Source organism: Triticum urartu, chromosome 4A (genome assembly GCF_056163025.1).
Source record: "Triticum urartu cultivar PI428250 chromosome 4A, HENAU_Tu73, whole genome shotgun sequence".
Taxonomy (NCBI): domain Eukaryota; kingdom Viridiplantae; phylum Streptophyta; class Magnoliopsida; order Poales; family Poaceae; genus Triticum; species Triticum urartu.
The window spans coordinates 593,803,987-593,814,661 of NC_141876.1; the positions used below are offsets into that span (position 1 = coordinate 593,803,987).

The window sequence follows — 10,675 nt, forward strand, 5'->3', positions numbered from 1 at the left end:
CGTTCTTGTTTTTAAAGTGAATGAGACCAAATTATATCTCATCTAAATGAGTTCTAGATACCCCATTTACCTTATCTAGTCATTTTACATATATCTGCAGAAAGTAGTGTGAATAAAAATCAGTCGGCAAAAAGACTATCCAAGAAAATCGACATTCTGGTCCCTAAAGAAAGATTTATGTGCCTCGAAAGAAAAGCGGCACTTGGTCTAAAAAAGAAAAGAAAAGCAGTGAAGGAAAAACGGGTATATTCGGCAAGAAAAGGGAAATAAAAAGAGCGGCAGTTGCCAGACGGCTAGTACTAAACAAATGGTGGGGTGGGAGAGAGAAACCAGAAAGCAGAGCCCAAACCAAACTAACCCACACGGCCACGCCCACGCCACGAGACGAGGACGAGAGCTTGCACGAACCAACACGACCGCCCGCCCCCGCCCCCGCCCCCGGAGGAGAGAGAGAGAGAGAGACAAGGGCCGCACCGCAGTGGCCACCGAGCAACGGAACAAAGAGGCACGGCAAGCGAGGCCACAGCGAGAGGGAGGAGACGGTTGCCGAGAAGGAGAGGGAGGGTGCAACCTGCCAACGGCACGCACAGAGCCTCCCCGGCGACCGAGGCGGCAGGCGGCGACGGCTCGGGCATCCATGGAGGCGTGCGCCTGACCGGATAGGCCACGCTACGCTCGACATGAAGGTGTCCACCAAGGAGCAGCAGCAGCAGCAGAGGGCGGCGGCGGAGGAGGAGGCCATGGACTTGAGCGCCGGCGGGCCGGGGGAGGAGGAGGAGGAGGCGGCGCGCCCCTCCGGCGCCGGCGAGGGGGGCACGGTGGTGGTGGGCGTGCGGGCGGACGCCGAGAGCCGGGCGCTGCTCACGTGGGCCTTCGTCAATGCCGTCGCCGCCGGGGACCGGGTCGTGGCCGTCCACGTCGTGCTCGCCTCCGCGGCCGAGGCCGCCGCCGCCGTGGACTTCGACGGCATGCTCGCCGTCTACGAGGGATTCTGCAATCTCAAGCAGGTCAGCCCCCTCCCTTTTCAACCGTTGCTTGCCGCGTGCGCTGTAAAAGGAGTTGGATGGATGGGAGTTGGTCGCCATTGGCCAGCAACCAAGCATGTGAACCCCCTTCCGGCCTTCCCCCTTTATTCTTCGCCCGCCATTAATTGCTCCATCTCTTGGAGCAGTAGTATAATTTCCTGTGGGCGCGTCTCGGAGGTTTGGATTTTAACAACTTTTCTTCTTCGGCGATTCTTCCGGGTGCTGTGCCACCCAAAATGCTATCTTCTCGGCTGATTTCTTGGCTTCAACAATAGATTCTCCACAGAAATCTCCTCTCCATGCCAAGTTGGATTTCCGGGGGCTGTTCTTCCTCCACCATTTTTGGATCTATTATCGACTAGCAGTAGCATCCATCCAGCGTGCGTAATCGCGGTGTATTCTAATCAGATCGTCTTGACCCATGCTGCAAAGATTCTTTTTTTTTTACTCCTCATTCTCATGGATTTCCTTCTGTAAAAATAAAAATCCTGCCGATTTGTCCCCCCATAGCAAACTGCTGCAGAATTTTTGCCCCTGTTCCGTTCTAAAGCGGTTACCACACTGATCTACTGGTGAATTTGCCATCTAGTACCAGTTGCTCAACTTCAGCGTGGTAACGAACTTCCCCTTGTGCGATGTGATGAACAGATCAATCTGAAGGTGAAGATTTGCAAGGGCTCGTCGGTCCGCAAGGCGCTGGTTCGCGAGGCCACCCTGTTCGGGGCCTCCAAGCTTGTCCTGGGCATCACCAAGAGGAAGCGCACCATCGGGTAAGTCCCCCACCATCACGGAAGCATTGGATCCTCGGTGCTTGCCACTATCGAGTTCCTCAACTTTTTCCACCCAATCATTACCACCCACTGTCGTTGAACTTTTGCTTCGGATTCATTTGCCAGGTCCTCGCTGTCGGTTGCCAAGTACTGCGCGAAGAAGCTGCCGGCAAAGTGCGCGGTGCTCGCCGTCAATGGCGGCAAGATCGTCTACCGTAGAGAATCGAATGCTCACTCCGGCAAGGTGTCGGCGGATGTTCCTGGCTGTGGTGATGATGAGATGTACTGTGTGCTGCCGTTCGGTGCCAGTCAGCAGGGTAAAGAAGAGAGCGAGTTGCCTTGTGATGAACCGAGCAAAGATGGCGACGCCGCCGACGAAGAACAGCATGATGTTGGTGCAAAGGGCAGTCAGCCAGAGGAAGAACATCAGCCATCGAGTGTGAAACCTGCTGAGATGTCCACGGCGGAACAGGTTCAGACTGAAGCAGATCCTTCTGACAGGAACAAAGGGTCAACAATGGACCAGAAAGATGTGGTCGCCGATCTACCAGGCGAGGGTGCCAGTGTGCTGTACTGTGTGTTGCCGGAGAGGAGTGACCATTCAGTTGCAAGTACTTCGAGTCGGCAAGAAATTGACTCGACTGAGCCACCAGCCGAAGGGGATGGCGATCTGTTTTGCTTATTGCCCCCGAGGAATGGAAATTCAGGCAGGAGCAGCAATGATTCTAAGCGTTCGAGTTCAGGCCACAAAGATGATGGGGATCTGTTCTGCCGGCTGTCAAAGAATGGTGGACATTCAGGTGGGAGTTCTGGGGGATCCAAGCGCTCTGTTGGTGTAAGAAGTGTGTTTAGGGCCATCAGGCGGAGCAGTAGTTTCTCCAGTGATATTCCATTGAGCTTTGAAACATCTGCTGATAAGAGAGATGGCTCGGTTTCCATGGGTGCCACCGAACGTTCTTCTTCCGCAGTATCTACAGAACCTGAGGATTTGCAAAAGGAAACCCCTACTAGTTCTCCAATGTCTCTGAGAAGGCTGATCGAAGGAAGGTCTGACCGCTGCCGCCTGCGAAGGAGAATCTTCCACCATGAAAGAACCTCATCTTTTGAGTGGGCCAAAGTGTCCATGGTTCAATGGGCGATGAGGCTCCCAAGCCGTTACAGTTCTGTGCACCCGGACAACAAATCCTTGAAATCTGATACAAGTCCGAGGTTGCGTGGTGATTCAGAATGTGATTCCACTTCCACTGCTGAGCCAGAATCTATATTTTCTTTCTCTTTGTATGATGTGGCATGGCCTCCCAGTGAACTGGGATCTCTTCAAGAAGAGTATTCTTCAGTATGTAGGCTGTTTAGTTATGAGGAGCTGAAACTTGCTACATCAAACTTCTCACCAGGTAATTCTATTTGGCATCTACATTGCTCTATTATATACGTTTGTTTTAGCAAAACTGGAACCCGATTTTCTTTCACTAATACAGATATGTTTTCTGCGAAACTAAAAGCTAATCTTCTTTTGCAGATATGTTGATTGGGAAGGGAGGAACTAGCCACGTTTACAAGGCACAATTAAATGATGGCACCTTGTATGCTGCAAAGATTCTGAAACCTTCAGTTGATGCACTTCAGGAGTTTATTACGGAAATTGAGACTGTAACCAGCTTGCAAAATGAGAATATTGTCTCACTAAGGGGATTCAGCTTTGATAACTACTTCCTTGTGTTGGTGTACGATTACATGCACCAGGGAAGCTTAGACAAAGCGCTTCATGGTAAGCATCATGATGAAATACGCGACCTATCCCATCCCCAACCCTCTTTTTAAGTGGACTAATATTCTGTAACTGTTCTTCAGGCAAGTGTGAGCATAGCCTTAGCTGGGAAAAGAGAAATAAGATAGCAATTCACATTGCAAAGGCGCTTGAATTTTTGCATCATGGTGGTGTCACCGAGTCTGTGATTCACGGAGATGTTAAATCTGCAAACATCCTCCTCTCAGAGGATTTTGAGGCCCAGGTATAAATATTCAGAGATCTGTTTGCAAGTACCAAGAGAAAATACTCTGCTTTTCTCTTTTCTGCAGTAACTACTTTTAAAATATATATTATATATGCAAGTGCCTTAATGCGTAAGCAGTGATGGATGAATTGTGGTTAGCCTGTAACTTGTCAAATTCTGCTCTGGTCGTGACATCGTCTCTGTTTTTAAAATTTCAGCTGTGTGATTTTGGGTTGGCAAAGAAAGTTTCAGCTTCAACCCCTCACCTAACATGCACTGACATCACAGGAACTTTTGGGTGAGTATCATCTCTGAGCTATATATGTTTGTTGCCACTTTTATGTTTTATGAAATGTGAAGTGTCTAAACAAATCACTGCTGCGACAGGTACATGGCACCTGAATATTTTTCGCACGGGAAGGTGAACAAGAAAATCGATGTGTATGCATTTGGGGTTGTGCTGCTGGAGATAATTTCAGGGAGAAAACCCATTATAACAGGATGTGCGAAGGGCCAGGAAAGCCTGGTTGGATGGGTGAGTAGAGTACCCCCTCACTCGATTTATACGCCTAGCTGGTTCATCGGAACAGTAACATGCTCTGAGAACAAGATAGTAGCTGCACATACATATATAAAAATGGCACTAGGCTGTTGCTGCACTTGCTCTGTTTCTCTTTGTTGACTTCATACTCACTCTTGCGGTGCACAAGTGAGATCTGCTTTCCCTTTTCCTAATTTTTCGCACTTGCTTTCATTTCAGGCAAGGCCACTACTTTCAAGTGGGGAGATCAAGCAGCTGGTGGATTCGGCTCTGGGCAACGACTATGACTGTGACGAGATGGAGAGGATGACACTCGCCGCCTCGCTGTGCACGAGGACGTCTTCTGATTCCAGACCTGAAATGCCGCTAGTAAGAACGCATATAAAACACTACCAATATCTCATGAAAACCATGCTGCCCCAGATATCTGACTTGGCTAAACTTTGTCCACGCGAACCCAGGTGCTGAAGCTGCTGGAGGGGGACGATGAGACAGTCCAATGGGCGAGGTCGCAGATGTGCGCAGGCTCGGACGTGTCGGACGAGGAGGCGATGACCCCGCGCTCAAACATGCAGTCCCATCTGAACCTGGCGCTGCTGGGCGTGGATGAGGAGGAGGACACGCTGTCGCGGTGCAGCACGGAGCGGACCGCAGACACCTCGGCGGACGGCGGGTACTGGAGCCGGTCCTCGAGCTTCGACTAGGCAATCCAGCCAGCCGTCTGTGGTCTCTGTACAGTTCCTGACGATTGGTTGTGGCATCTGGACTGGGGGAGATTCTTTGGTGGGTGCTTGGCTTGGCTTGCTCATGTAGGAAGGATTCTTGAGTGGGTGCTTGGCTTGGGTTGCTCTGCTCATGTGTGTGTGCAGGGCGAGAGATGTCTGATGCTGTTGTTGATGCTAATTGAATTGAATTAGGAGTTGCTTTTGTAGTTTTGTAGTAGCAGTTGTAGATCTATCTAACCTTTGCTGGCCTTGGGTGCAGCATTCTACGATTATGAGGAATGAATGTATGGTTTCATGGTGCATCAGGATTGGAATGAAATCGATTGCTCTCAACCTTTTGCTTTTGTGTTACTTGCTGTCTTCTCCTTGGATGCCATCCTGAACAATCATTCAGATTCAGGCACTGTTTACCTGCCCTCTCTCTCTCTGACACTGAAGTCTGAAGATACTACCAAATCTGAGTTGATCTTTTCAGACTGTAGAGAAGAACAGTTCATTATAGTGCAAACTGCAAAGTTTTTCGCCTAATAATAACCGAAGGTGTGCAGCGACAAGAGAAACTGTGGCTGCTTGAGTAGTCGCAGGTGTGAGATGTTTGCTAGTATGTGGAGCATGCATTTGGGCATGGGGATGGATTGGAACGGGGACACCAGAGCAGATCTGGTCTGGTTTGTTTAACTGGTGGCAGCGACGGCGCTACAGTCACCGGATCGATCCCACGAGGTGTCCCACACAGCCAATGTGATATGGGCACTGACGGCATTGCCGGAGCAGCCGCTGGTGCATGGTCGGCCGGGGTTGATGAGCCCGCTGCTTTCTGGTCCCGTCCGGCCAGACGTCTGATGCTGCTCGTTGCTCGTGTGTATGTGTGTGTCTTGACACTTTTGTTGATTATATAGAGAAAACCCCCAAGCGTTGCTCCCGGAATCGATTGCAATGTATTTCAGTGACTTGATTGTATGAAACTTGCATAGCTAGATTAATAATCTAAAACTGAAAATAAATATTATATATTGTATTTAATCATTGTGTAGTCAATTTTTTTTTAATATGTGGCATAATATAATGGACGGAGGCGAGAGTGGCGCCGGGCCCATCTGACGGAGTGATCGCTCCATCATGAGCTCCATCTATCAGACGAATTCCTCGTCTGTCAGAGATGCCATCGCGAGAAGATGCGGTCTGCTGCGGCTGGTGTTCCTGCGGCAGCACCTGATCCTCCTCGTCGCCGTAGGAGATGACGATCTCCTTGTCGGAGGAGTCGTCCCCGTGGATGCTGAGGGGCCCAACGGGCGAGGGCGGCAGCCCCATGATCCGCCTGACGAAAGAATTTCCGCCGCCTTCGCCTACCGGCGCGGAGAACCAAAACTTCGGCATCGCTGGAGATGAAGAAGCGGGACGAGGAGGAGGGGCTAGGAGACGATGCAGTGTGGATGTGTGCATCGTAGGCACACGGCTTAAATAGTTGCGACCAGACAATGCGAAGGGCCGGTCAGCTCGCTTCAATGCGGCGATAGGAGTTGGTTTCTTGTGACACGGTGTCCGCATTGAAGCGGCGACACTCGGAGGGTTGCGTCCGTTAGCGCCACCCTCCCGTCCGATCTGGTCGCTTGACATCAATGCCGGCAGGTGCATGCTCTGGGCCGCATGAACGTGCCCCGGCAAGCAGTGCAAGCATTGAATTGAAAGCGCGGGAGAGGCGGGGAAGGTTTTTAGGTGGGTCAGAGCGATCAGAAACGGGCGTGACAATGGTTTGGACGCCTGCAAAGCCTCCACAGTTTGTTTTCGATTTAGGGAAAATAATCACGTATGAACTGATCAGCGGACCGATACAGATCCACGTTTGATAGCAAAAAACATCCGGACTGTAAAATCCTGACGGTTGCGAGCGGTTTAAGGTCGGGCGTCGTAGATCCTAGGCCTTTTCAACTACCTACGGCAACGGGCAAGTGAAAGAAATACGTGGAGAAGGAACTGCTCCATCGATGTGTCCACTAGACACATGTCCACGTCAACAATGATGGAGTATTCATCTTGGCACTCTTGACTCTCTTGTGTGCGGCCCGTAACGCGTGGTGGTCGTGCCCGGCGAGAAGCGGCATGCACAGCTCTCGACCACGAGGCAAAGGCACTCTCGATCATATCATACGAAAGTGTTTGCAAGTAGTGCCGCCTTCACACTCTGCTCCCTCCCTCCCGTGTGAAACCAGGAGAAATGCATGCTAGGAAAAACTCAAACTGCTTGTTCATACCGGACATAGTGCCTGCAACACGTACACACGCACCTCTCTATCCCTATCTCTCCATCCTACTTGGACCATGCTTTACGATGCCGTATGTACCCCCCGGCTCCCAATGTTTTTTCAGGTTTCACACAGTTTCATCCTGCACTGTTTTCTTCCAAAAATTAAATTTAATCCAGACCTGTAGAGCTAACTAGGCACGTGTACGTTCTGTAAAAAGCTACTGTTACAAGATACGTACCAGTAGTAGCCAGGCTTGCAGCTTGCAAGTGCAACCAAGCCGTCACTTTTAGTTATGCCTTTTCTTGGGCATACAATCGAGATCTTGGCTAGAGAACGCATGGCATTGACTCTGTTTGGATGCTCTAACTCAGTTAGAGGTTAGTGTCAGATTCTAATTTTAAATTAACCCTAAACTAACTTTAACCAAAGAGGTGTTTGAATGACAGGGTTAGATGGAGCGCGGATACAGCGAGGCGCCTTCATGGGCGGTGTGAGAGGGAGGGAGGAAGAGGACGAGAACTTGAGGAAGTGGGAAGGGATTTGCTGAAGGAAGAGCGAGAGAAAAATATGTTTTTTAATGGTTCCCAGAAGAACTAACCCAAATAAACACTTCTTGGATGAGTTGGTTTTTTTGGATGGGTTAGATGCATCTAACCCAAACTAACCCTTCTATTTGAATATTTTTAGGTTAGTTAAGTCCAAACTAATCCAAACTAATTCTAACCTATGAATTCAAACTGAGCCATTGGCACCATCAACAAAGCTGTAGCTGTAGCACATGTAAAGGCGAGATCGATGTTGCCATGCAAAGTGCGGTGCGGCTGTACATGCATCGCAACCATCGATCCGTCCCTCTGCTGGCTACAAATGGAGGCTCTCGCTGCTGGATAACGTACGTGTGCGTATGTGTGCAACAGCAAAGCCGGCTGTCGTGGCAGTAAACTCCTTTTTCCTTCATGATAACACATGTCTTATTTATATCGTACAAATTATAGTATAAGTCACGTAGACACTAAGTTTTGACAAAACTTAAAAAGGCGTTGGTGTGAAGCTTAAGAAATTCTTCGATCTTGATTGTATGCCTACTTTTTGGCTGATTTTTCTTTGTGCAAACCTAGCGTTCTGCTATCAGTTGCCTTTTACCAGACGACTAATGCTTCCTATTGTTTTTTTTTTTGAGAATATGCTGACTATTGCTCGTGTTTTTTCAGAAACGGAGGACGACCTCCCGCTTCTGCATCTGGACGATGCATACGGCCATTTTATTAATTATTGACACAAGACCTTACAGAGTCATACAACAATAAGCCTAAAGCCATCAACTAAGCAACATCTGTCGCTATCCCTATCCAGTTGATGTAGGGGCGCTGAAAGTCTGGGCCTAATACCAAACAGACCTCGCAGCCAAACCTAACATCTAAGACTTGAGGTCCCAACCAGGACGCCTGCCGGGTATGGTCACCTACCAGTCCGGCGTGCTTCTCAACCAGGATGCTTGCCGGGTATGAGGCCGCCGCAACCACCTACTACCAATCCATTTTCAGAGCTGTACTGCTGCATCAACCTTGTCCGGTCTAGCTGCCGCCGACGCCACCACGACGCCAGACAGTGTCACCCTCCTGCGCGAGTCCATCTCCGCTCATCAATCGCTGAGTCTCCACTGCGTCACGCTATCGAGATCCGCCGTCATCAATGGACCAGATGAATCACCTATGTATGTGTGTAATTCAACGGCGAATCTACGGGACAGGCTTTCGACAGGCACAAACCCACAACTCGATCAACCGCACTCGCCTACAGAGAGCGACCAGTTGCGCTAGCCCAATTAGCTTCTTGCAGGTTAGATTGATTTCCTTTGTATTTTTATTTGGTTTTTCTTTTTGTCATATTTTTGAAGAAAATTTAATAGTAGATACAATTCAAAGCTTATATTTACCTAACTTTATAAAAAATAAAACGGCATAAAATTATATTTGTGTAATTTTAAAAAAACTCTTGATACCATAACATTATATTTTTATAAAATGTAAAAAATATTTCTTGTAGTTCATAAAAAAGTTTCCAAACATTCTAAAAGATGCACGTACATTTATAAAATGTTCACGTCTTTAAAAAAATTGACATTTGGAAAAAATATTATACAATGTAAAAATATATTCACATAGTTTAAAACAATGTTTTCTATCATGAAAATGAATGTTCAACGTGACTTTGATGAAACAAATAACACGTCCTAAAAAAAGGTTCAAAACATGTATTTTAAAAAATGTAAATAATGTATTTAGAAAATTTTAAAAGTGTATAAATTTGTTTATATGTATACAGAAAAAGTATAATGTGTATAAATAAATTGGCATCAAAACATATGTTTGGAAAAAATGTCAATCTTGTATTTAAAAAATGTTCAATGGGTATAAAAAAATATTCCTGATGTATAAACAATGAACAATGTGTATTAAACAATTAGGCATGTGCTAAAAAAACAAGGAAAAAAAGGATGAATGGTTATGTTTTAGAGGCACTGGTGATCAATGCTACAAACAAAAATAGGTGTTATTTGTGAGGATCTGTAGTAGTTATCGGGAGGAACGAATGCAACACATTTATCCATGTTAATACTGCTGCAATTTACTTCCTCCCACCCATATTAATTTACGCTCAAACAGATGTATCTAGCACTGAAAGTATGAAATATGTCTAGATATAGCAATATCTTCGGTAGGTGTGCAGAGTATGTGTTCAGTACACATGTCTAGTACATTTTCAGTTATAAATATGGTCACTGCATATGTCAAGGCATGTGTTCAACATATAAATTAGGTCCTATTGTAGTTATTTTCAATACATGTTCAACATATAAATTGCATACGTTCAATTTAGGTGATGAGGTTTAATTTTTATGTGCACCGTACACTTTGTGCAATGACTTCTGGAAAAGAAACTCGGTTGTTCTGTTCTCAAATGAGTTTGAGCACAATGACATATACATATGAATGGGTGAGAATAGATCATATATGGTTGCACACATGATGTGTTTGCCTTTATTCACGATGAGACATGGCCAATGGGGACAGTAGAGTTGCCTACCTAGGCTTGCAAATCCATTTATGAAAGTGTACTAGTGCTTGCCAAGAATGGATATTGTGGATGGTCTCATCTATGCGGACAATGATGAATTCATTGTTGCAACGATCAATGCAAGAAAAGAAGTCAAGACTTTGGAAGTCCTGGTGCATGAGAAAAATAAAGTTAGGACATTGTATGATTATGTTATACTTAATGGATTCCCACCACCACCAAATGTTGTGACTCGTACAAAAGTGTAAATGTCTTGTTAGTTTGGAGAAGGAACATCTGCATCAATGGTGCAAATG

The 10,675-nt window shown here is 47.0% G+C and overlaps 1 protein-coding gene across 1 annotated transcript; it reads left to right on the forward strand.

Annotated features, from left to right (window-relative positions):
- The first annotated feature begins 317 nt into the window (after positions 1–317).
- Positions 318–5,388, forward strand: LOC125553080 (uncharacterized). Its single transcript, XM_087519115.1, has 9 exons — positions 318–1,007; positions 1,674–1,795; positions 1,922–3,189; positions 3,315–3,563; positions 3,647–3,807; positions 4,008–4,087; positions 4,177–4,324; positions 4,550–4,699; positions 4,792–5,388. The coding sequence occupies exons 1-9, from the start codon at positions 681–683 to the stop codon at positions 5,032–5,034; spliced, it is 2,748 nt and encodes a 915-aa protein (XP_087375241.1). The 5' UTR covers positions 318–680; the 3' UTR covers positions 5,035–5,388.
- Positions 5,389–10,675: the final 5,287 nt, after the last annotated feature.

Excerpts from the sequence above, each read along its gene's own strand:
- LOC125553080 (XM_087519115.1), top strand. The coding sequence starts at position 681 with ATGAAGGTGTCCACCAAGGAGCAGCAGCAGCAGCAGAGGGCGGCGGCG. Across the intron at positions 3,190-3,314 it reads TACATCAAACTTCTCACCAG|ATATGTTGATTGGGAAGGGA; the intron begins GTAATTCTATTT and ends CTTCTTTTGCAG. Across the intron at positions 4,325-4,549 it reads AGGAAAGCCTGGTTGGATGG|GCAAGGCCACTACTTTCAAG; the intron begins GTGAGTAGAGTA and ends CTTTCATTTCAG.